At 32.1% G+C, this 27,259-nt stretch overlaps 2 protein-coding genes, 1 long non-coding RNA gene and 1 other non-coding gene across 9 annotated transcripts; 2 read left to right on the top strand and 2 right to left on the bottom strand.

Moving 5' to 3' along the window:
• Positions 1 to 1,958: 1,958 nt before the first annotated feature.
• LOC112509414 (dolichol-phosphate mannosyltransferase subunit 1) lies at positions 1,959 to 7,321 on the bottom strand. The gene is made up of 8 exons (XM_025114357.1): positions 7,142 to 7,321; positions 3,952 to 4,051; positions 3,830 to 3,863; positions 3,682 to 3,758; positions 3,468 to 3,493; positions 2,789 to 2,953; positions 2,585 to 2,699; positions 1,959 to 2,379 (listed from the first exon to the last, which is right to left on the bottom strand). The coding sequence occupies exons 1-8, from the start codon at positions 7,243 to 7,245 to the stop codon at positions 2,275 to 2,277; spliced, it is 726 nt and encodes a 241-aa protein (XP_024970125.1). The 5' UTR covers positions 7,246 to 7,321; the 3' UTR covers positions 1,959 to 2,274.
• A 3,356-nt stretch (positions 7,322 to 10,677) lies between these two features.
• Positions 10,678 to 17,460, bottom strand: LOC112510106 (BTB/POZ domain-containing protein At2g30600). Of its 3 annotated transcripts, none has more exons than XM_025115408.1 (13): positions 17,259 to 17,460; positions 15,828 to 16,653; positions 15,009 to 15,341; positions 14,382 to 14,612; positions 13,862 to 14,023; positions 13,022 to 13,234; positions 12,881 to 12,928; positions 12,730 to 12,788; positions 12,290 to 12,404; positions 12,019 to 12,093; positions 11,647 to 11,727; positions 11,400 to 11,468; positions 10,678 to 11,102 (listed from the first exon to the last, which is right to left on the bottom strand). In XM_025115408.1, the coding sequence occupies exons 2-13, from the start codon at positions 16,626 to 16,628 to the stop codon at positions 10,884 to 10,886; spliced, it is 2,406 nt and encodes an 801-aa protein (XP_024971176.1). In that variant the 5' UTR covers positions 16,629 to 16,653; positions 17,259 to 17,460; the 3' UTR covers positions 10,678 to 10,883. The 3 variants fall into 3 exon arrangements, with proteins under 3 accessions (XP_024971176.1, XP_024971174.1, XP_024971175.1); XM_025115406.1 differs by having other exon boundaries at positions 12,290 to 12,416; XM_025115407.1 differs by having other exon boundaries at positions 12,290 to 12,416; positions 15,828 to 16,666; positions 17,259 to 17,454.
• A 7,605-nt stretch (positions 17,461 to 25,065) lies between these two features.
• Positions 25,066 to 27,224, top strand: LOC112510151. 4 transcript variants are annotated; one of them, XR_003068890.1, is made up of 5 exons: positions 25,066 to 25,139; positions 25,247 to 25,417; positions 25,508 to 25,640; positions 25,726 to 25,984; positions 26,074 to 27,224. It is a non-coding gene; the product is annotated as an uncharacterized LOC112510151 (long non-coding RNA). The 4 variants fall into 4 exon arrangements; XR_003068891.1 differs by having other exon boundaries at positions 25,273 to 25,417; XR_003068889.1 differs by having other exon boundaries at positions 25,073 to 25,417.
• LOC112510672 lies at positions 25,689 to 25,814 on the top strand. Its single transcript, XR_003069034.1, has one exon. It is a non-coding gene; the product is annotated as a small nucleolar RNA SNORD14 (small nucleolar RNA).
• Positions 27,225 to 27,259: the final 35 nt, after the last annotated feature.

Below are 27,259 nucleotides of genomic sequence, written 5' to 3' on the forward strand. Positions count from 1 at the left end.
TGTACATATGAACACAATATGAACAGTTTGTGAACAATAGTTCATTCATTATGAACACATTAAGAAGCAAGCCAATGTTGAAATATGCAGCTAGTGTACATATGAACACAATATGAACACTTGTGAACAATTCTTTAACAATTACATATGAATTCGAATTCCGATTGTAGTCGTAGACGATTTTAACCTTTTCATTATCATAGTTATCGATCTGTTTTCCAATAGGTTTATCCATATTACTCGGACGATATCGAAATCTTTACAATCGAAAATTCTTTAACAATTACAAAATCAATATCATTATGGATAGAATAAATCGAAACAAAACATGAATACGTATAAAAAAGTATCAATATTGCAAAATCATCAATTATTGAGATTTTTAGATTTGTAACTCCCAATTAATGATTTGGGAGTTACATAAATGACAAATTACTTAATTACATTATAAAGTGTGGTTCAAACGAGAACAATAATCAAATAAAAGAATACGAAAATGGTCAAATCATATAACCAAAGTCACGCAAATCATGTGATTTTACACATGATTTTAGTGTAAAATTATGCGATTCGAGTGTTCAAGATAAGAAGCAAAGTTCTTGTATAATAAGTTGAGTTCTTGTTAATAAGCTGTAATCGACACAAACCCATGTCAAATACCTTAATTAGTGAATGCTCATATATTTACATAGGGTCAGGTTCAAACGAGAAGTTTAATATTTTATCATAAAGTGAGAAGTTTCAATATTACATATGATTATATACTAGTTGTGTACTCGCGCAATGCAGCAGGAGCCATGAATTTTAACGATTTTGAAGTTCCACTGGTTTTATAATATAAGATTTAACGATGATATATGTTACACTTGGTCTTTACATATTAATACAATTTGAATAAATAAGAGTTATGGTTCTAATTACAGACTATCGATGAAAAAAATTGTATGACAGTTTAAAATCCGATATATTTAAAATCCAACATATTTAAATGACTCCACAAATGTGTTCGATTTACGCCAAGAGCAAAGAACCAAGAAACTTGAGTTTTAAGATAACACTCAAAACCAATAAAGAAAACTACAAATTTAACAGATCATAAGCTATGAAAAGACAAAAAAAATGGGTTTTAGAATGAAATTTCAACTGTTTACCCTCTTTCTTGTCCAGAAACTCAGATTAAGGTTATATTAATACATGTATATATATATATATATTTCAAAAAAACCCAAGAACATATTAATTCAGAACATATTATGCAGTGCAATTTGGACAGCCTAACCCCAAAAGATATAGTATATATATAAATAAATAACTATAAAAGTATAAATCGTAAATATTAAAAATATTTTTTCACAGTATATATAATATATAATAATATAATTAAGTCAAAAACTATTCAAGATTTGACTCATTTCGAAGGTATTACCGCATTTGAACCTCCGTGGCCACAAGGAAATTTTTGTTTCTTCTTGGATTTGAACCTGAGACCTCCAAACACTTTTGACATTTAAAGTCAAACTCAAACCAATCAGGCAGCACCCTTATAGTTAAAAAATAATAACATTAATTGCATTATGTACGGGAAATGCAAATATTTAATCTCTATTAAATACACATTTTTAACGTTGATTCAGTCATTTGTTCCGTAAAAGATGAAGCGCTTACCTTGGTCATGAACGAAAACGTACTCAACCGCTTCAAAAAGATGAAGTCTCGTAGAAACAGCAAAAAGCAGTAGCTTATATCTCATTTTTTTAGTTACACTTTTATTTTAGTATATATTAATATGGAAATTATTTTGTGACACCATACCCAAAAATTCTTGAATCCGCCTCTGATTACACACATGATACACAAGCTTAATCATATATGATTAAACACATGAAACTTCTCGAATTCTCGTAAAAACGTGTAACTTCTCGCACAATCCTTCGTCTATTTGGATATTTACATATTTATGATTTTAACAATTATATTAAAGTACCACCAATCACATGGCTATTGTCATGGCTTAACAATCATGGGACCTTGTACTTTGGAAGTACTAAATGGCCTTAAAAATTCCCGACAATGGAACAAACATCTTTGAAAATATCTTAACTAATACAGACATGTTCTACACTATAAATAAGCCAAAATCCAAATCAAGTACAATAACAGAAACCCTTTCTCATGTAAAAAAATGGCTATTTGGTCAATGGCTATGAGTCGTTGAATCAAATAGAAATAAAAGCAATGCCGGTTTGATGATTGAATGGTTGGTACCTTCTTCCTTTACGTGGTCACGAGAAGATACACGAGACCCTTCAGATACTCCACTATTTCTGATCCACCAAGCTTCGAACTTCCATAAACTCTGTCTACAAAAGTGATCGGAACCTAAAACACCCATACAAACCCGCACATCAGAAAACGAACAGCTCTTGTATACACCCAAAGTTCCAAAATTATTGCATTTTTTAAATAACAAAATGACTATTTTACCCTTACTAATAGAGGGAGTAATGAATTTCTCTCTCTCATAATCAAGGGTAAAATCGGATTACTTTGGAAAGTGGAAAAAGTTATGGTATCCTTGTAGTACCTCTTCGATATGGTATCCTTTTCTTGATGCTCGGACAATCATCTCCATCTGGAAAACGTATCCCTTGCTCACACAAGAGCTTATGATGTCCTCAAGCACGGATTTCTTGTAAAGACTATTATCATACGAGAAAATAAATAATATTAAACTTTAAGAATTTAAGGTGAAGAAAAAGAAACATTTTATATTGTTAAGATTATGTACCGAAACGAGCCTGTCAAGTCTGATACACCAGGCCAAAGAAGCGTATGTGCAAGGACATTCGCCCCTCGACTTGTCAATTTGCGCATCAAAGTCCAACCATGCACGCCCCCACCTCTTACATACCGAGTTCCAGTAACAATACTGGCACCTGTCTCCATCTGTTTCCTGAATTAAAGAAACTTCTATTATTAGGCAGTAGAAACAATATGAATTACTCGTCCAAAAATAAGTGTCCACATTTATATTTTCTTGTTTGTCCACATTTATAGCTTATTTGATAAGCTATACATAATTGTTTAATAGTGGCCTAATGATATAGAAAGAGTTATTCAATAGTTTCCTAGGGGGGGCCTTCCATCTATGAAAAAACCTTCCCAACCTATCTAGACAGATTAATCCACACAGACAACTTTATTCATTAAGGACTTAACAGGAAACCAACCAAACAGCCCCTTTTGTCCCAAAAGAAGTGTTCATTTTCAAAAGCAAGGGCATACTTTCCAATTCTACCCTTAATCACCAAATGGAGAAATTTATCTCTCTCTATTATCAAAGGTAAAATTGTCATTTACTTGATTAGAAAGTTTAATAATTACACATTTCTAAAACTGTGTCTTTTTCGTTAAGGACATTTATTTCGAGACGGAAGAATTACAAGATTGAGTGGAAACGTTCTTACTTAATAAAGTGTGGAAGGTACTTTGGCTGCGTAGACATACATGCATAAGAAAGAAACAGAGAAACGGTATAATTAGTTGGCAGAAAGCAGAATCTACTGATGCATAGAACTAAAGAAAATCTGGTTCCTAAAGAAAATCTTGCAGAATATGATTTTGACTAAAATCCCACTACAGTTATCTGATCTCTGAAGAAAATCTTGCAAACATACTTACATGGTGTGATAGATCGGCATCCATGATTATGACAAAATTTCCTGAAGCATGCTTCAGACCATGAATGTAAGCAGTCCCTGGTTACCAAGAATATCAGCTTGATTCATGATTGTGATCTAAAATTTGCCTTAGACAGATAAGGAGATACCTAATCCAAGCTTCCTAGTCCTAGCTCTTAATAGCTGCATTACAAAGATAACAATATGAATGAACTATAAACACATCCCAGACAACAGCAATGCACTATGAGAGAGAAATTATTGCACATACAATGCGATCGTCACCATACACTTGCTGCAACTGTTTGACAATATCTTGAGTTCCATCAGGACTACCATCATCCACAATTATTATTTCAAAGTCAACATCCCTGACAAGAAAACATAACATCATGAACTCGAAGGCAACCATAAAGCTGGGATAGATTTATAAGTCCTTCTACATCACTGTTAAGGAAGTAGGCTCCTTCAAAGATTTCCCACCTTACCCTTTTCAGGAAATTCCAAAAAGATGTTCACTTTGACACATACATCAACATTGATTTCTTCATATATCTACCAAATTGTTATCATCTTTTCCTTTGGTTAGATTCACTAGTTCATCTAAAATTTCCTTGCATTTAATTCGTAGTTTTCGCTCTTCAACAATTTCACATGACTACAACGATTAACACGGTACAGTTATAAATCTGATCATGAAACAGATAAGGCTGGAGATGAAAAAATGTATGGTTATCAACTATATCAGCCATGATTTAGCAGTGGCAAAATAATAATAATAAATTAAAAAAACAGCACTGTACTTTCATTTCTTTTCAATTATTTACTCAAATAGAAAAGTTTACCAATCATGTACTTTTACTTTCACAAGCATATCAATTAAATTATTTTCTTCCAATTTTAATCAAATTAACTAACAACAACGGTCAATTAGGGATAATAAAACAAAGGGAAAAGAAGAACAAGTTGACAAAGTGAACATGAACATCCTAACCGTTATTGATGATTTATGTTAGGCAATTTGATTAAAATCGGATGCAATGACGTGCTTGATATGATTATTATAGCGGAAAACTTTTTGAGGGATGGTAAGAGTTATCAAATTCAAGAAAAATATATAATGAAAATGAGCACAACATATTTTTCAAAGCTAGCACGATCTTTAGTTTGTCATTTATCCATTTCTGGACCACACTGTATGGATTTCAAGTTATGTATTTCCTTACTTACCAGAGTCCCAACCAATTTTTAGCCCTATACATTATTGTTCTAGCTTTCCCTCTTTGGTTGGCAAACTTAATGCTTTCTTATAGTTGTTAATGATCAGATAAAATACAGCATTGTGTAAGACCTGTGCCTAAACTTAACAAGATAACCCAAGTTTGAGCATTAGATCACGGTCATATAGCAACTACCCTTACAACCACCACTCGGCTAATAGCAGGGTTCACAAAGTTGTGAAATTACTTGAACATATATCTCAGCATAATCTAATTAAGGCGATTAGCAAATTGTGAGCCTGTTCTACATGCTTGAACAAGCAATAAGGACTTCATGTTCATCACACTTGCTCTCTAGCATCAAGGTGAATGATCCATGTGATAGGACCTAATATTTCCTAATGACAAGATTTAATAGTAAGAATCTGCAATTAATCAAAAATTATTTTAAATAAGCCATATACTAATAAAGAATTGATAGTATTAGTAGCAAACTCAATTTGTGAACAAATATCGAACCCTTCCAAGTGCCATGCTTCTAAGATGTAATATGAATACACTTTTAGGAATAGGCTTAGGGGATGTTTGGTTGGTTTTCCATTAAGTCCTAATGGATAAAACTGTCTATGTGAATTAATCTCTCTATATATATTGGGAAGTTTTTTGTTTTGGGAGGGTTTTTTCACAGATGGAATGAGTGTTTTTTTTAATTGGGAGGGACAGGTTTGGAAAAAACCTTGGCTTTCTGCATAAGCTCCCACTAGAAGCTTACTGAATAAGCGACTTACTATATCATTAAGCTACCAAACAGTCATCTATAGCTGACTGCTGACTGCTGACCGAATAAGATGCGAGTCATATTAAGCTCATTAAGCAGCTAACAAACAGGCCCTTAGTCATATATATAAGACGAAGTGATGTCGTGCTTCAATGTACTTGTCTTCCCATGAAATCCTTTGTAAATGCAATAGCTACAGTGTGTCACTGAAAGAGATTAGCTTCATTCCACGTGTTATGACACCCAGTGTCTTCAGAAAATTCTCCAAACAAAGAGCTACTAAAACAGATACAGAACGAGCAGGATAATCAGATTCAACCATGGACACAGCTACATGAGACTGTTTCTTACTACACCAAGAGAATATTTTCCGCTAACCACAAATTCATTCATAGAAGTTGGATCAACATTCATCTTACTCTTGCCCAAATTTGCATCGTTGCACAGTCTGAAACTCAAGTCTCCACCCTGGTAACCAGGGATCAAGTTTGCAGTTCTGTGCAAATATTAAAGCATCCTCTCGACCACTGTCCAGTGCACAAGCGTAAGATTACGCTGGTAACATTACCAATTTCATACCTTTTTCTTGGTCCAGTGTTCAACATAGTGTACATTAAAATGGCTATTGCTTCTCTTTAAGTCATGCTGGACAAGTGATCCTTCTCTTCAGCCATTCTTAGGACATTGGTCAATGCTAAAGTGTGTGCTCCCCATGGGAGTATCAATGTGCTCACAATTATACATGTGAAAGGCTACCAAAGCTGATCACCAACACCTTGTGCATATTTTACTAACAACTCCCCCAATGAGCTACGCAGTCATCTTCATCCACACAAACCACCAAGAACATCCTAGTGATGGTACAAACTCAAGTCCCATACCTACCAAACCCGAACGGCTTTCTGAATGTCTCATCATGATTTTCAGGATGATGTGTTCATCAAGTGCATAAAGGCTTCCCATTCTCAAAAATGTGATTACCCACTTGTCTTATTTTCTAACACCTATCATAGGGCAAAAATCATCAAGTGACTAATGATCTAAAGAAAGCAAAGCAATGTCCATAAGCTACCAGATTCCCGTTTCTACTAGAAGTACAAAATCATGCATCCATTTCAATTGCAAAGAGACTTGAGTAACTCATTAAAAATGCAATCACATGACCAATTCATCTTGCATATAGAAACTACATGAATAGATCCAACAGAAAATTTAAACAATCACCCAAATTTGAGGATGTACAGACAACAAAAGAATGATTAGGTATAGTTCAAAGCCATGAGCTTCGAGGTTGATGATTGAAATCTAAACTAATTTAGTTCGAACCCTGAATAGATTCTACTCCAATTTCAAGCCACGGGATTTCGAATTCCATGATACAAACTCAAATTAATTCAACACAGAGACCAGTAGTACTGAAGTCAACAAAATAGAATAAATTAAACAATTTATATGTAACGTACGGTATATGCTTGAAGACGAGGAAGACGATGAGGGCGATGTTGAGCCGTTCGTTGTAAGTTGGGATGATTATACTATACTTGTTTTTATTCTGGTGTTCCGCCATTTGCAGATCAAAGACCCTAAAACTCCCAATTTCGATTTGAAGTTCGAAATTCAGATGGAGAGGTTTATTAATGATGATCAACAAGTATTTTTCTTGTTACTTTGTCATTAAAATAATCAACTATTAAATTAGGGAAAAAGGGATAAAATAACTTTCATAATTTTTTTTATTATAACATTGTACTTTTAGTTTTTTTTATTACAATAATGTACTTTCAAATTATTTTTTATTAAAACATTATACTTTGAAAAATTTACTCATTATAACATTTGGGTAATCTTTTGATTTAAATTTATCCATTATACTAGTTTTTTTGCCACCTCATTGTCTACGTAGGTTGTCCACATGTACTATAGTGATGTGACTTTCTTACTACATCATTGTACTTTCAAAATTATTTTATTATAGTATCTACTAGTTCTTATTAAACATTGTATTTTTAATTTTAATATTTAGATATTTTATATGTTATTTAATAAATAAATTAAAAAAAAATTAAATTATTCATTAATATACCAATATCAATAAAACTAGTAGAACACAACTTATCTTGTTAATATTTTTTTAAAAATATGTATTTTTTGAGAAAAGAAAAATAAGAATTGTTTCTTTTTTTTTCAAAAATATTATCTTTTAAAGAATATATTAGATTTGTTCAAAAACTTTTATTTGACGTATAAATATATTAAATTAATTAGATATTTTTTGAATTATTTATTAATATAACAATATTAAAAAATTATAAATAACAATTTATTTCGTTAACATTTTAAATATAATTTTAAAAGATATGTATTTATTTGAACAATATAAAATAGGAAAAATTACTTTTTTTACAAACAAAATATATCTCGAAAATAATGTTTCATATTTATTTAATAAATATTTTACACTAACAATATTTAATTTGTATGCAACTTAATAAGAAAAAGTTTAAAAAAATGTTTTTTTATATCATAGCAATGAAAAATGAAAATCACTAATAATAGTTTGAAATATGTTTTTATCTAAATTTTAGTTAAGTAATCAAAATGATATGTCATCTACATCACCTCATTGAAGCCACACAAACAAAAAAAATCAAAGGGTTAACCGGTTTAAAAGGTAACAAGTTACCCATTGCTATTATATGTAGATTTTTTAAAGTACGATGCCTTAAAAAAAATAATTTGAAAGTACATTGTTGTAATAAAGAAAAATAAAAGTAGAATGTTATAATAAGAAATTTTATGAAAGTAGGTTGCTATTTCATGTATTTAACCCATTAAATTAAATGTAAAATTATTTAACTTATTTTAAATTATATCAATTAAGGGGTGTTTTGGGATTGCTTATTTGAAACAACATGTGTTTTTCTACAAAAGCACTCATTAATTTATTATAAGTTAAAATGGTTTAACTACTTCAAAAACTTTTTATTATCGGTTTTGACACCGGTATAAATTGTTTATCCAAACACTTAAAAATATTTATCACCGATGTCATACCGAAATAAGTCAATAAGTTGTTTTTATAAGCAATCACAAACACTCCCTAATTATTTAATTCTTCTTCCAATTAGGATTCATCCCAACTAGAGACGTTTAAAAATTAGAAAAACTAATCCCGACGTAACCGGTCTTGATCTCGACCAAAAACCATACCTTGGCGGCCTGGCCTCTATGTTTTGTAATCGGTCCTTAGAACAGGTCTCGGTCTCAGACCGGGCCCAAATCAATCTCAGTTTTTTGATTTTTTTATACAAAAATATTATATATGTTTTTATAGTGACGATTTTTGAGATTTAGTATTTGAACACTTACAGAAACTAGAAAAACGTCAAAAAAAACTTGAAAATCTTATAGAAATATTAAGAAACTTGATATATAATTTATAAAAATTTATTTTTTATAATTAATTGGTATTCTGTATAATTTGATGATGATATTTTGATCTTTATAGATCATATATTATTTAGATCAAAAGTGTATCGTATAATATAACGTTATATAATATAATATATATATATATATATATATATATATGTTATTTTAGTATTTGGAGTGATGTTTATTAGTTAGTTATTAGTTAATTTTATAAATTTCAGATAACATATATATATCTAATAATAATTTCTAAATTTTGTATAATAATCTATACTATATTATAAAGCATTTGACAAAAACTCTTAAAAACAATTTTTTATACATGAAGTGCTATTTATTAGTGCATATTACTTAAACTTCAAGATTACAAATAATTTTGCATAAGTACAACTTATTAAAGCTTCATTTTTAAATTTGTGTAACTAAATACAGATAAATATAATCAAATACAGGATAAACATTCATTTTAAATATAGAAAATCTAAACTATAATTATGATAATCATTGAGTTTTAACAGAATGTTTAATTATTATCTTTATAGAAAATTATATTGTTAAACCAAAACTAAATTACTTTGTTTTTAAATCTAAATTAGCATATAATAAAAAATTGAATTAAAGAAGTTACACCGAAAAAAAAAGAGAATTATTAAATAGTTAATATGATACTATCAGTTTATTTTTTTCAAAATTTTATGTTATCTTCAAATTTATATTTCATTCAAAAATAAAAACATTATTGTTTTTTTTCAGAACCACATAAAATCGTATTATATCGATCGAGAAGAATAAGAAAGAAACAACTAAATGAAGATTTATCTCACTGCATTGTGCGAGTACTGTTCTAGTATATAATAAAAATATTGTATAGATAAACTTATGGCTGAAATTCTCAAACCAAGTTGAAATCAAAAAACATATATACCAAAATAAATGTCAAATTAAAGAAGATAAAATATTTATTTTTTAATGTAATTTGTTTGATTAAAAATTTAAGTATATTTAAGAAATTTTGAATTTTTAAAAATTTTGAAAAAAATATGGATTTTTAAAAAACTTGATTCGTTCATATGAAAAGGGTAATATGAATTTACAGAACCCCTCAAACTTTCATTCTTATTATTTACAAAAGAGTTTGAGCTTGTCTCCAAAGGTCAAAAGTATCAAGAGGTCCAGGTTCAAATTCAAGGAGGAATAAAAATATCTTTGTGGCCACAGAGGTTCAAATGCGGTGACTCTGAGCTATATGCAAAGCAGATGGTCGTCCTGGGATTAGTCAGCTCACATAGCAGGTTGGATATCAGGTTAATCGGGGAAAAAAAAGTTATTTAAGAAATAATAGCTAAATAAAAATTCTAAGAGGTTTTTGGACTAAATTATTTACCAAGACGACCACGAATTATCTGGAGTCGTTGCTAATAAACCTTCATGACCGTAAACGCTTTAACAACGTCTAGATTCCAGCTAAGATAGATAAGATTTTTCACTACATCAACTGAATGGCTTAATAACTATTCTTCAAAGAACCGGTATGATTATGGAAAGCTGAATGAAATTAATTGTGTAATTTTTCAAGCAACAGGAATTAATTGATACAAACACAACATCAAAATAACGTTACACCGAGGCCTCGACTCGTAACCAAATGCTTCTCGTTCTGGTTTTGGTTCTGGTTCGGATCAACTTGATTGTGTCGAGACCACCCACATGTTGTATTCTAAAATTACACAAATTTTAACCGCGAAAAGAGTTGCAACGCAATACTAAACATATTCAGTGAAAATAACCGTAGAGTTCCAAGAAGCAAATGCTGAGTGTCCACAGGTTTATATCGTCTGTCGTGGGACCCATTAGCGCGACTCTAAAGTATCTAAAAGGAAGGAGAGCATTTGGACCCGTAACTGCCCACGAAGCAAATTGCCCCGGTTTACTTAGCGTTTGATCCTTCTCGTGTACCCTCAAGTTTGTCCAAATTTTACCATCTGAGGAACCCTGACACACATTTATAACGTGTCAGCAAATTCACATCTTTTGACACTTAGAATTGGACACTCGATATGTTGTTTAGCAAGAACAAGCTAGCTTATTCTTTTCAGCTTATTGAAAAAGCTCCGTTTGGTTCATCATAAGCTAGCTTTTCAAATTCAAGTAGCATTTCAATAAGCTCTAAAAGGTTCTTTTTCCAATTATGCCTTTTATATCTTTCCAATTAAATTTTTTAACATGTCATTTTAGGTTATTTCACATTGCCATCTGATATGCTTGTTCTAGAAAACGATATGAATGTACCTGAAAATTCCAGTATCTCATGAAAGCCTTCGATCCATCTTGTCTCAACGTGTAATAGTTGCACATGAGCTGTTTCAAATCAGACGTAAATATCAGATTGGCCGATACAAATTTAACGTATATTTGCTTGCGATACAAAGAGAACGAGATATCGATATGGTCATATATGATCTTTTTAAGAACACAGGTATCTTATACACCTTTTTCTTAAGAATTATGAGGAATTTTTCGGAAGTATGGATTAAACCTGGTGATCGATGCCAAGATCAATCATCCACCACGAACAGTTCTTCCCATCCTCGATCCGTGGGCCAGCAAAAGAAGTCCCCTGTTTCAAGAGATTGGTGATAGTTAACAAACGGTTTGTAACATTCCCAGTCAACCATACAGATATTGTCCGCTTTATCCACACTTGGGCTCACGGTTTTGAAACACGTTTGGTGATAGTTAACAAACGGTTGGCAACCGATGTGGGATCTCAAAATCCACCCCCCAAGGGAGCCCAGCGTCCTCGCTAGCACACCAGTCTGATTCCCGCTTATGTAGTTTTGGTTTTGTTTTAAAAGAAAGGAAATGAATTCGCAAATGAAATGACCTAAAGATCATAACGATGACGTACCTGATAAGTCCTCGAGGCCAAGACCTTAGGATCTGTGTATCTTGAAATAGGATTGCTAGCGGTAATGCTGATTTTCTGAAAAATGAAATAATAACAACAATTATAAAATAGACGATTACTTCCGTGTTGCTCCACCTACGTGGGACATGAAACATGATGACTCTTGATACGTCAGTGATTTGTACTTAATGTTTCATAGATGTTGTATTTTTGAACTTTAACAGTTTTACCTGAATGTTTTTAAGACAGTATAGATAAACGGAAAATATACCTTAGCTAGAACGGGATTAACCCATTGGTGTTTCCCATATGATGTGCCCACATAGAACAAAACTCCATTGCTATCCCCATCGCGTATGTATTGAAGCTCCTTAAAACTTGATTGCCTATGTTGGAACCTTAACAATCAAGACCGAAGTGTCTTAACACAAGAATTGAGAATTATTCAAACGAGTTTATATTACTAATGGAAATTTTACGCACACTTCTCACAAGCCGCTTCTACGGTTTGAGGGTAGAGATCATGTGAGCATACATCTCAAGCCCAACTCCCAAACCCCACCTTTGGGTGGGATATACTGGGCTCGTTTCACTTGGTTTGTTTTATGGCAATTAGTTATCAATATAGGATACTTAGATATAAGCTTAGCATTATATTCATGTATGCATTATGTTAAAAAGAAACAAAACGCGGGTTACTTTCAAACATACTTTGGATGACTCCCCGAAGTCGGCAAACCCACTTCCAAGAATCCGATGGCTTCTTTCACCTGGCAAATGATCATACAGAAAAGTTAAAGAAAGACCGAGAATATAATTTAATTGTCAGTGTTAAACTGTTATCACAAGACCTGCAACTTACCAGATGATGAAAAGTAGGGATTTGCATGCTTAGATTGCTAGTTTCCATCTGAAATAATAAGATAAATGTTGTTGCCAACATTAGGACAGTCGAAAGAAACTATTTGGAAAACCTCGGGATTAAGATCATGATGATGCATACCTTCTTAAGCAAGAATAACGGAAACAATGAAAAGCGGACAAGAGGTAGCAAGACATTTACTGACGGAAATCTTGCCCCAAAAAGATCTTCTGGTGTCATAGTAGAAAGCATGTTGTCTACTACCTCCCAACCGGATAATTCCCTCGGTTGCAAACCCCACATTAAGATGGCATTAAGAACACGCTCTTCAGAAGTTACCGTCAAATCTGGATGCTGCAAAATCCACGCTTCACTATAAAGACATGTTCATTTCTCAGGAGCTAGAGAAGCAGCCCACAGTCTTAAAAATATAGCGATCCCCAAAGTTCAACGTATTTATTATATGAAAAACCAAGATGAACCCGCTTTTGACACGATTCCATGCCTAAATCTATGCAACAAACTTGGTAAACACAAGATAAGCTAGCTTATTGAAAAAGCCCCTTTTGGTTAGCCATAAGCTAGCCTTCCGAACCGCTTCTTGAAATAGCTCTTCAATAAGCTCCAGAGGCTTTTTTCAGTTATGCTCCTTATATTGTTCCAATTAATCTTTCAACATGTCTACTTGGGTCATTTTACATTATCAGCTAGTTTTTACCAAAATGACTAGTTTATAAGCTAACAGCTAGTTTTTACCAAACATGACTAGCTTATCAACCAACAGCTAGCCAAACATAGCCAAGATTACCACTTTATGTACACAAAAGGAAAAGAAAAGAAAGGGTACAAAGAAAGTGAGAGGTTTTTAACCGCCAGAAAAAGAACGCAAGTCAATTAGGCCCTAAATTACCAACAAATATGGGGAAAAACATCAGTTACTGAAACAAATGTGGAATGTAATAGTTTAAACTTAGAACCCACCTGTAAAATGTTAGAGAAAGTTGAGTCATGTAGCAAGACGAAGTCGATACTTGCAGTTGTACAGTAATCAAAGTGCATTGTAAATATCCTTTCACATGTTTCTTCTATAAGTTTACATGAAGGTATCGAGGGAATAACTTGAAGAATTAGGCATACCGACCCCTGCAACAAAGTATGATGGTTAGATATAGAAACAATTACTCAAATTACTTGGCCAAAAGTGTCTTCTTCCTTGTCCATTTAAACTTGTGCATAATACAAAAACTGTTGTTGTAAGTTGTAACACCTTCATCCAATAGTTGAATTCCATCCCTGCATATAATATATAGACAAGAGTAATTAATATTTTATAAATTCATCATTATAAAATCCATCTCTTTGTTCTCACAAGTCCGAATCTGCACTTCCCCGTACTTTTAGAGTAACACTTCAAAACAACGGTAATCAAACACAATATTAAGAGAAAACAAATATTAAAACATTATATAATTAAGGTGAACAAAAGGACTATGAGAACTACCTCTGAAAGTCGCTCCAAAAGCGTTTTGCAGCAGTCCTGATGAAGGAGAGATACCCCAAATTGATCTGCCAATAGAACAAGCTCAAGTAACAAGATATTGCTATCAACCGTATCTTCCAAGTTGAATCCTCCGCTATAAAAGTAGTTGATCATGATCTTGAACGCCTTCGGTGAGACATCTTTTAAGCAAACGTCCGATGAAACACTCTCACTCATTCCATTTGTGAACATCTGCACACACAATGGAATCATTAGTTGTTGTGTACAAGCCAGGGGTCTTCACAGAAACAACCTCTTGAATTTAGTGGTTGAGGTAAGATCTGCGTGCATCCCATCCCTATCAGACTATTTTCTTTTGGAAAGGTGTCCCAGGCTATGCCCAGACTAATCCCGGCAAATTGTGACTGCAAGACATTAACTCTGATAAACTCAGTGGCCACAATTGTTGTGGACTCCTGTAAGTGAACCCAGGGTAGATGTGTCAGACTATACTTTCGGGTGGGATGTACTGGGTTCATTTGGTTGTTTGGTTTGGTTCAGTTAGTTCGTAGATCATGTCATAACAAATTAAAGAATTCGATCTCCATAATTTCATAAACAAAATGAATATAAATAAGGGTAGTTCACCTTCATAAATGGGAGACTCCATAAACCAAGAATAACTTTATGAGACTGAGAAATATGACCATGACCTTCAATGCTAACATCCACATCACTAAAAGCGCCTGTTATGTGAAATTGTTCAAGCCTCTGCACATTCACAGGAAGTCCCAAGGGAAAGGATGCACCACCGCAGTGGGGCTGGGAGCTGGGGTATGATATCTCTACGTTCTTTCCTGAGTCAAACAACTTTTTGTTGAGTTTAAATCGTTCGATGACTTCTGCACATTGCTTCACCAATGAAGTCACTCCAAATCGTACGCTTAGATCCCTCAGGGAGCTCAGCAGCGACTCTGGAATCTACATATAGCACGATAATCACTAAAATTCGCGTAAAATTATGTGTAAAAGTCCTCTAACAACCTCTCTGTAACACAAGAAACATTAAACTTACGCAAAATTATGAACTTTTTGAGTTTATTGAAAAAAGCCTTGTTTGGTTAGCCATAAGCTAGTTTTTTGAAAAGCAATTTCAAGTAACGTTTCATTAAGTTCCAAGGGCTTTTTTCCACTTCTTTTTCCAATTATACCCCTTACATTTTTTTTCAGTTAATTTGTCAACATGTTCTTTTAAATCATTTTACGTTATCATCTAACTAATCAACTAGTTTTTATCAAACATGACTAGTTTATCAGCTAACAGCTAGTTTTTCAACTAGCAGATAGCTAGTTTATCGGCTAGTTTGCCAAACATAGCCATAGTCATTGTGTACGTTTATAGCACCACAAAGCTCAAGAAATTGAAATGAAGACAAATATAGAGTACAAAATTGGAGGAGAAATTACCTGCGTAAAGCCTTTATAAATAAAACGAAGAAATGCATGTAGAACCGGATAAGATACATCTTTGATCAAGATAACATCTTGATCTAACAAGCTCAAATCGAAATTGTCTGTTGCAGCCAGGATCACCTTATGAGCAGGAACAAATCTTTCCTCCTTACCCACGATGAAATACACATCAGATAATTCCCAACTTTCAAGAAAACTTCCAAGACCCTGATGATTATCAAAGTTTCCGAATTCATTCCTCAAATCTTCTTCCATATCTTCATCCCCCTTATACTCTACACAATCCACATGCTTCCAAAGGGATATATGGTTATGTGTTAATGGAAGTACATTAACATTTCTATATCCAACATGTTTATCCCAACTACTAAGCCCAACATATTGAACGCTGCAATTTGGCTTGGTGTCAAGCCACTGAAACACAAGATTTTGAAAAGGGTACCTCCCTTTTCCAATGCTAATCAACCCATCACAAATGCTTATCCAGTAACTTTGAAATGCCGAAGAACAACATAAACCTAAACCTGCTTCATCAACCGCTGTTATCCCATCTACCTCAATTTTCAACCTCCGATTTCTATGACTACCAATGATTACCGTATAATGCGGGCTGTTATCCCTTTTGTAATGGTAGTGTTGACTACCTAACTGCTCACGAAAAACTACAGTCACATCGTTGTGAGCAAATGCCTCAAATGCCACACACCCTCTTCCAGCTTCCTTAAATCTTAAATCGTCTCGCCAAGCACATTCGAAAGGTGCAACTGTCAGAAACTTCTTCTGCTTCTTCTCCATTTCTTCCTTAATTTACTTGAAGATTCTGCTATGACACACTGAATGTATCATATATATATATATATATATATATACACACACACACATATATATATAAATGAGTGGTTGATGATCAAGAACAACACAAATGCTATAAAACAAAAGTTGCAATTCACATTTATGAGTCACCTGTCCACTCAAATAAACAATGTGTTCCTAATGAATTTGATAAAAGAATCAAGGAAAAGACAACTTGTCATACGTTGGCATTAGATGCTTACTTATCCAAATGAACAATAATGGGGTTTTAAATATCTTTGATTCTTTTAAGAGATTTATTCAAAGAAATCCCTAGAAACCCATTTTAGTTGACGAAAGAAGTCAAACATCATAATCCCGTAAAGCATAAAGCAATTATAAGCAACTTGCTTCCTTTTAAATCCTACACCACAATTTTCGAAAACCTCTCACCAACAATCGTAAAAAATATCTGGCATCACAGCCTCATATTGAGTTCAAAAGATATCAAGAAACGACAATCAGTGACGAGGGGTATAAGAAATTGAATCCAATAAAGGATTCGCAGGAAAACCCAACATCAAAAATAGCTGAAAACATATTAAATTAGCGAGATGAATAAACAAATTTTACCTGACTTGGTATTATTTGGTGATGAACCCAGAAGGATAATACCTAACGAATCTTCCCCAATTGAGTGTGTGATCGGAAAATCTTTTTCTGATTAGATGAGGCTGAAAACGTGGCAAGCACGGCGGAGATACGATGGAGGTGGCAATAATTGATTGACGTGTGACTTATTTCCCATTTAAGATCTGTCTCTTCTTAACTCAGTCACTCTCCTCTCCCCAGTCCCCACCAATAAAGGTCTCTCAATCAAAGAAATTTGTTGCCAAAATGTACACAAAATCATAGTTTTTGCTCTATCAGGAAAATATGGTTTTTTTTGGTCCCTCAACCTTCGTTTTTTACAGTTTCTTCACTGAAACAAAACTAATTTATCCATTCAGTTTTTATAGACCTTGGTGTTGTTTGACAGTTGCTGAATGGTCTGGTGCAAAATAATTAAGAGACTCTTATGATATAGTGTAAATAAAATATATTTTTTTGGTAATTGTTTTCAATGAAATTAGATCGCTGAATGGTTAAGGGAGATACATGATACAAAATCATTCAGAGAGTTTTACAAGCATTAAGAGGCAGACTTTTTTTTGTCAAACAAGATTCACCTCTTAATAATTCAGAGACTATCTCTTAATGAAACTATTAAGAGGTAAATAAACAACGCCTTTTGTTAGAAGATGGCCCTGAGTCATCGCATTTGAACCTCCATAGCCACAAGGGGATTTTTATTCCCCCTTGGATTTGAACCTGGGATCTCCTGGTACTTTTGACCTTTGGAACCAAGCTCAAACCAATCAGGCACCACCCTTGTGGTTAAAGACGTTTTTTTTTTGTTTTATATGTGTAATGATTTATTCGTTCAAAAAATTGTTTAGAGACTTAATCACTCAAAATAAGAAATTTCGTTGTTTTCTTAGGGGTCGTTTAACCAAATATTTACCCGGTAAGCACTTACCGGTATGAGTCAACACTATAATATATTTTATCAGATAAGATTATAGTATATTGAAACGGTATCGTATGCAACAATTTACCCGGTAAACGCTTCCCGGGTAAGAGTCCTCACCATCACTTACCGGGTAAGACTCTTTATCCCTATCGTCACTCTTACCGGATAAGATTTTCAGTCCTTGCAATGTACATCAGGTGAAGAAAGTTAGTAAACGACCCCTTAGGTTTAAATAAGTTCAAGTATTTGATTACTCATTTTCAAAATGTTTAACATTTTATTTATTCAAAAAAAAAAAGTTTAAAAACTCAATTATTCAAAATATAATGGTTTACTAGGAGAAGTTCAAAAAACTCAACCAATTTTTTCTATTTTAAACGGTTTAACCTTAAACTTTTTTTTAAAATGAGAAAAATAAAAATTCATTTTAAATGATTAAGTTTTTTAACTATTTTGAATGAAAAATTCATTAAACTTTTTTATTTTGGTAAATAAAAAAAAACATCACACTTTTAAAATTGGTTACATACATTCTTTTAATTAAAAAAAGTTACATTATCGACTATTCAAAAGTTTGATGATTTATTTAAAAAATTATATTATAAACCAGAGATCTCCTGATGTTTTTAACCTTTAAAATTAAACTTAAATCAATCAAATACCACGTTAACTTTTCCTTTAAATTTACAAAAAATTGTACCATCAACAATTCTTTAAACTTTTTTTTAGTTAACCATCAACTTTTCTTTTTTAACAACGCTGACAATGAAGTCAGGAATCCTGTGGTTCCCGTATCATGTGACGCATCATGATGTGTCATGTGTGTGTCGACTTTCATTTTAATGTTACACAAACAACCCCTGTATTCTATGCATTTGACATTCCAAACCCCTTATTAATCACTCAATTAAATTTATGGCCCAAAAGTTTCCTACTAAACATATTTTAATAAAAAAAATCTTTTTTTTAATCAAAAATTGTTACATAACATTTGTTATTTACTTATTCGAATCTAATATTTCAATGTATGATTTAACTGATGGTGCAGTTTAAAATTTTATGACTGAGATAGGATTTATAAATTGACTGTATAACTTTCTCTCTAAATAACTATCAGTATTTTGTTGAGTAGTCTGTGTTTGCCTACAATGTCTTACTTCGACATCTTGGTTTGATAACTAAACTTCTTGTTTACTAATTAATTCAAACAAGCGGTTGGACAATACTGATCAGTTTTGTGATCCATAGGTAAACCAGAAAGTAAGCTCGTTTGGTATGCAGGGGTTAAAGTTGTGCATGAGTTGGGTTGTCCAGGTTAAAAGGTATTTGAACAAACCAACTCAATGTTTGGGTTTTGAAAAATCTCAACCCAAACAAAAGTACAACCAACCCAACCCAAATCGTACGGGTTGGATTAAGTTGCCAGGTTGGCAATGATTGAAACTTTGATACATTATTTTACAATCTAGTTAAACGATTGTATTTAAACGAAGTAAAATCAAAATGAGAGTATACAAATAAGACTTATAATTACATAAGACATTTTAAAAGATATATGCATGAGACTTTATATTAAAGAGGTGTTTGGGATTGCTACAAAAACAATTTATTGACTTACTCCGATGTGGAATCGGTAATAAACATTTTTTAGTGTTTGAATAAATAGCTTATACCGGTGTCAAACCGGTAATCATGAGTTTTTGAATAAGTTAAATCATTCTAACTTAGAATAAGTTGATAAGGACTTTTGTAGAAAAACATAAGTTGTTTCAAATAAGCAATCTCAAACACCCCTTAAGGCTAACAATGACACATATTAAGTAAAGACTTAAAAATCATATTAAATCCATGGTGTAAAAAGACATTAGGTTCATCAGGTTGGGTTGAATTCAAATGGTCTAACCCAATGTTAGAGATATAACGAAATTCATGCACACAGACATACAGTGTCGAAGCCACCTCGAAAGTTATGTGGTCAACTAATCGTTGTTCCATCTCAACTTTCTGGTTTTGTTTATTGATTGTGTTTTTTAATATAAGTTTTTTTATAATGTTTTGTTAAATCCATTTCAATTTCTTGTTATTTTATTTTAAAATAAACTATTTCGTCATCTGTTAATTGTCCCGTATGCTCAAACCAGCAGTCAAAAAGTAAAGCATATAAAATTTTAGTATGATTTGCTATTCGGTTTAACCGAAACAGTAAAAAGATTAACTGAAACTAAATCGAATAAGTAATTATTATGTTGTTAACCAAACTATTTAACCTGAAAACCAAATAACTTGAAACTGTTTTCGGCTCGGGTGAGTTATTCATTTTTGAAATTTTTTTTATACCCCTACCAAGTATGACCCCAGTCAGCTAAGTCTCTGAATTCGCAACTGCACACATACACCATGAACCTCCTTCCCTTCTCCGACCAGTTGTTCTTCCCCACCCCTAACCCAAAAATAAATCTCTCCCTTGATAAAGATTTAAGCGCCTTCATGAGCATGAGCTTACCACCGTTGAAGAGGTTGATGTTACTGATTATCGAAAATCAGTAATAGGCCAAAACTCCATTACAACCAAAAGGGTCAACGGTCTGGTGGCATCTGGGTAGTTCCCAACTTTCTTAATGGTCAAAGATCCAAGTCTCATAAAATGTGAAAAATATGTCGTTTTTGCAGTATACAGATATTATATATATATATATATATATATATATATATATATATAAATTGAAAAGCCATTTTTTATTTTTCAAATAAATAAAATATAAATCGACCATAAGACAAAAATAAACCATAAAAGGTGTGATTGTAACGAAAATTTATGGAAAATTAGAAATTAAACCCAAATGGAAAGGTCCAAATGTTAGATTTCTATTCTGAAGCCCAAGATTTGTCAAAAAAAAAAACAAGCCTAATTTTCTCTTGTATTTGGATAAACTAGGGACGGATTTAGAATTTTTTTTAACAATGACATCGTTTGACTATAAGAAACAAATATCGAGATATTTTTTACAATATTATAATTGGTCTGTTGGTTAGTTCATTACTTTTCATATGTGGGTCTTGTGTTCAAGTCTTTTATTGCAAAAAAAGATTCAGAAACATAATACATCTGAAATTAAAAGCTAAAACCTAAGAAAACGATACCAACGGGATTCAAACTCGGGTCTGTGCTGAAAGAAAAGTTTTGCAAACCAACTCTACAAAGGAAAATTTGTATTCTTATTGTAATTTCAAAATATATACGGTGACATGCAACAAATCAATAAATTGCACATTTCACAAGGTGGGTCTATCTCTTGGACAAACCTATATTTCTAAAAGAAAATCCACTGTCATGTTGCTTAGTTAGCAAGAGGGTGGATGACTTTGCCCAAATATAAGACATGTACTAGGTTTCATCGCAGACCCCTGCTAGCTTTAGCCGCTGAATGAGCAAAAAATACCCTCTCACTATGGTGGCTTTGAAGACGGGTTCCATATGAGGTCGGTTGAGGTTGTCGGTAATCAACTTTTACCCAAGTTGTAATTATATTTTCCCGTTTGAATCTAATGTATCCATCTCGTGAGGAGAAATTTTAATTTTTATATTTATCAAATTATTTTCTTTTTGAATATTGAAAATGCCAAAAATAACAAGAATGTATGTTTGTTAATTAGGGATTACCAGGGTACTTGCTTCGTTTAAGGACTCAATTCAAAATTTGGACAGGAATTACTTCTAAATCGTTATCATCTTAATCCATTTTCTGCAATCCGAACCAAATAAAACCTGATTGGAGAAAGTCTCGATTTTTCATAATTATTTATCAAAATTCAAACTTATATTTGAATTATGCAACATGGCATTTGCAGTATTTCTATCATCACAAATATTTTTCGTTTGAACATAATCAACTGTTTGAGGCATTGAAACCAATCGACAAAGCCACTGGCGTTTTTAGAGCCCAAAGAGATCAAACATCTTAAAGCAAACCACCATTTAGGAGTTGTTTCACTTGTTTGTTTACCTTTTAATATTTCCATTAAGAGATGGTTTTTAAATCGTTAAGAGTTGAATCTTGTTTGACAAAAAAAAATATGTCTCTTAATGGGTTCTAAAACAATCTAAATGAATTTGTATCATGAGTCTGCCTTAACTATTGATCACCCTAATTTAATTGTAAACAATTACCAAACAATTATATTTCATTTTGCACTATTTCATGAAAGCATATTAATCATTCTGACCACTTAATCATTTTTCACCAAAACCATTAAGCAACTGTTAAACATCCCCTTAATTATCAAACATAGCAGATTTAGCAAATAAGCTTAAATTCTACCTTTGATTTGAGAATGAGAATCAAAAATCTTGTTTGAGTTAGGATAATGATCAAAAGGATCATCGTCACAAGCAGTGGCGGATCCAGAAACTTTGACTACCTTTAAGGTAGACTAAAGGCACGCAAAGTCGTGTGACGTATTTTTAGCCTAATTACACCATTTTGAGGTTGATTTTTTTGATTTTGTCGTTCTATACCTATCTTTGCCCACCCTCAATGACCAACAGGTGTAAAACTAATTAGGGCCTTTTGAATTTTATCTTAAATAGCCTATTCAGGGGGAAAATCCTATGTTATCTATTTTTATTTCCTTCATGTCTTTTTAAATAAGACGTTGATAAATCATCTCTCTCTCCCCTCTACAGTTATACATACGTATGCACATATACAAAAATTTGATAATAACAACTGATTTATATTCGTCTATATGTGATACAAATTTCTTGCTCTTTTGATCAAATCCGTTAGTCGATTCGGCAACAAAAAAAAAACATCTCTATAGTAAATTGTTTATGTGTAGAAATGGCAATGTGATCAAGGATATCGGGGACCACGGTCTCCATTCCCAGTTAACTCGGGATTCCGCGGTTATGAGGCTCCTCACCATGTATGGGTATTTTTGCCATCGTGTATTATTTTGGAATTTTTTCAGCCTAAATTTACCAAAAATAAACAATTAAAAAAGGTATATATATATATATGGCAATATGTATATTAAATATGTAAAGAATTTATGTTGTTAAAAATGGTACAGAAGGGAAACATGTGAAATAACTTATGCAGCAATTAAGGGATATAATTCCATCTTTTTTGGGACTTTTAAATCCTATTTTTATATTTAAATAATACTAAATAAAATCCTAGAAAATAAATTTCGAATTAAAAAATAAAAGATTATGGGGATTGTGAAAAGCAAATATCACTTTATGTGCAATGCAAGATGAGATTTAATGCACTCTTAAAAATTCCTTTTTTTAATATTTAAAGATATTCTTTTCTTGCAAAATAAATAAGGTTTAACTGGATAAAACAAATTATATCTTTAAATAAATTAAAATTATTTTTCATAATAATAAATAAAATATTCAACTGAAATTAAATAAAAGTAATTTTCATATTTTAACAATACTTTACGTATATTTTAAAATAATAATTTAAAACGTAATTAGTTTATGTATAAAATTCTTTTTCACTGGTTGGAACAAAGAAATTATTGTGATGTCTGAAATAATCATAATCAATATCAGATAATTAGTTGTATTAAAAAGTGATTAAAATTAGTTATAGTTGTATAATTTAATATAAATCTTACTATATTATAAAGTATTTGATAAAAACTTCTAAAAATTATTTTTAATACATGAAATATTGTTTATTGATGAATATTACTTAGGTTAAAATAATGTTTAAGTACAACTTATTAAAGATTTATGTTTGAATTCATGTAATTAACTACAGATAAACATAATTAAATACATGATAAAGTATTTTATTTTAAATATAAAAAATATAATATATATTCAGAATAATATATTTAACGGTATATGTATTTGCTTATAAAAATTAAAAATAAAAAGTAGATCTGTAGATGTTGTTTTGTAACAGAAGGCAACTTCAAAAAAGGAAGTCCAAGCAAACCATTTTCCCTCTTTTTCTTATTTATTTTTAATTATTTATAGCATATAATTTTAAGTTATTTTATATTACTAGAAAGGTATTCGTATAATGCAGTCTCGATTTTAATGTTTTGTATTTTTTTTGTCTCAGTCGATGTTATAATACGATTTTATATGGTTTTGAGAAAGCGATAACGTTTTTGTTTTTAAATATAAGGAGGAATAAAAATCTTCTTGTGGCCACGGAGGTTCAAATACGGTAACTTCGGGCTATCTCCAAAGCATATGGTCGACCTGAGATTAATCGGTTCACATAGCGGGTTGGATATACAGGTAATCAAAAAAAAAATGAAGATATCATAAAGAATTAAAAAGAAATATTGATATTAGTAATAAACTAACTATTTAATTATTTTTTTGGGTATTTCATTAATTATTTTTTGTTTAATAATATATCTTTTATAAAGATAATAATTAAGTATATTTTTTTAATTTTTTTATATTTAAAATGAGATGTTTATCTTCTTGATTATGTTTATCGACGGTTAGTTACACGAATTCAAAACATAAAGTTTTAATAAGTTGTACTTAGACACAATTTATTTGTGATCTTGAATTTTAAGTAATATGCATCAATAAACAATAATTCATGCATAAAAAATAATTTTTAAGGGTTTTTGTTAAATATTTTATAATATAGTATAGATTATCTATACTATATTATAAAGCATTTGGCTAAAACTCTTAAAAACTCTTAAAACTCTTAAACTCTTAAAAACAACCTTTTAAGCATATAGTACAACCTATTAAAGCCAAATTACTTAAAAACCACCTCTATTGCTAATAGTACAACCTATTAAAGCGACCCCTAAACCGTTCAAATCAAAACTCTATCATGTTTCATCGCCAACAGAAATCCCAATTTCTCTCCCTAGACGATTTCATCGCCCAGCAGATTTTGAAGAATACGGAATTCTCGGTTTAATCTCTACTTCAAACCATCAAGGTGAGTTCTCCATTAATCTCTACTTCTCTACTGGGTTATTTTTCTACTCCCAATTTCCTCTCCAAGAAATCGATTCCTGCTCCCAAAGCGTCGATTCCTTCTCCCAGGGCAACGATTTCTTCTCCAATTGCAGGAATTCACGCTCTTGAAACCACCAAGTTGAGTTCTCCATTAATCTCTACTTCTCTACTGTGTTCTTTTCCCACTCTCAATCAATCGCCCACTTGAATCGCTCCTCTTTTGGACAACTGATTAAAACCATTGTATTATTGTAATAGGTTTGAAACCTCTAAATCTATGGCTTTTGTTAGTTGATTTTGGTTTTTTTGCACAAATTTTCTTATGATTTTTGGTTTATGCTGTTAAAGAGGAAAACCAGTGCCAAGTTAAGGATTTTTCTTATGATTTTTGGTTTCTGCTTCCATTGATTAAACCCATTAGGGTTTTCTTCTCTTCCACTCTTGCTCAATCTTCTCCTTTAAAGTTGCTGATGATTTCTGGGTGAGTTTCAATTTTTTTGTSAAGTTTTGGTTTTGATTTATTTTTTGATACTGGTGATGATAATCTTAAGGCTTGTTTCTCGCAGACATTCGCAATGGCCGCCTAAGAGCTTTCGTCTTAGMCAGGCTTGAGAGCTAAAATGTTGCTTTGCTCCTATCTTGGATGTCTGAAGTTTATTTAGAAATTTGTTTTGATATTGGGTTMTCAGTGATGATTGCATAGACGATATATCCATTCTATTCATCATGAAGACGAATCAAGGCATTCAGGTAAGCCTTCATCTTTGTATGCTGACATTCAGGTAAGCTACTATCTCCATTTTTATCTTCGTTGAAGACATTCAGGTAAGCNCATTCAGGTAAGCCTTCATCTTTGTATGCTGACATTCAGGTAAGCTACTATCTCCATTTTTATCTTCGTTGAAGACATTCAGGTAAGCTTTCATTATAGATCACATTTCCCTATCCATTTCGGGTTTTTGGTTTTATTTGAATTTAGGTTAGATTGAATTTGGTTTTCCTATCCTTTCATYTATGGATTTCACATGTTTTGTTAATTCCTTTAGGSATCATTTATAGTGATTTGRAGAAGTATTTTAATGTAATCTACTAATGTATATACATCATAGAAAATAACTTGGTTTGTTCAAGATCTTCCAGCAAAATCTGCTCCAAACCCATGTCAGGGAGTCTGCTTCAAGGGTTTCAACCCTTTAAAAAAACAGCCTACTTCTTGTCTCCTTTCAAACAAATTATCTCCGTCACTAGAGCAAGAACCATTTTGGGGCTTTCATCACTCCATTACAGGTTTCTGAAATGGTGGCTGACAAGGGTAAGAAACCCGAGATTGGAGAGAAAATCGTGGAGGACAATACTGAGCAAATCATGAGCTTGTTATATCCATTGCAAAGTTGTCGGAGGTCCAAGATGAACTTGAAAAGGTACTTGTTGTTTTCTTGTGGCTTGTCAATTTTCATGTGGGTTTTCAAGAAATTCAAGTTTTGAAAAACATATGCAAAATTCTTGCTAAATACTTAAACATACATGGCAATTCGTCTTCAATTTTGTATGAGCATTTTCATAAATTTGACACTTTTGAACTTAATTTTGTGTTTTAGTTAATCAATTGACTCCACTATACTCCTGAGTTTTATATAATTGGGAGGATCCTTGATGCATAGGTTCCTGTTTTTGCTATTTGCTGAATCTTTCTTGGTTTACTTTATTGTTGATTGCCCTTTACATGCTATGCCATAAAAAATTATTATGGATTTGCTTGCTACCTCATTGGGCCAGAGTTCCTGGGTTGTTTGTGAATTTAATATAATGGGTTTGCTTACTGAAAAAGGATCTCAATTTGGGGGTTATGTTAGATTATAGGGTTATATATTGTCCCCTGCTGTGCAAAATTGGAAGCACATATTATGTTATCATAGGTTGGCGAAACCGGTGCTGAAGGAACAGTAAAAGTTGCCACAAAACGATTTTCATTCAACCATATGCATTGGTTCTTGTTCATTCAGCCATAGATTAAAGTGATTTGATTTCAAATAGKTGTTTACTTTTCAATTTTGATGCTCGGACCTGGAACAGATGTAATTTTGTATGCTGTTGGATTAT

The sequence above is a fragment of the Cynara cardunculus genome (genome assembly GCF_001531365.2).
Source record: "Cynara cardunculus var. scolymus isolate 2C chromosome LG 3, CcrdV1, whole genome shotgun sequence".
NCBI lineage: Eukaryota > Viridiplantae > Streptophyta > Magnoliopsida > Asterales > Asteraceae > Cynara > Cynara cardunculus.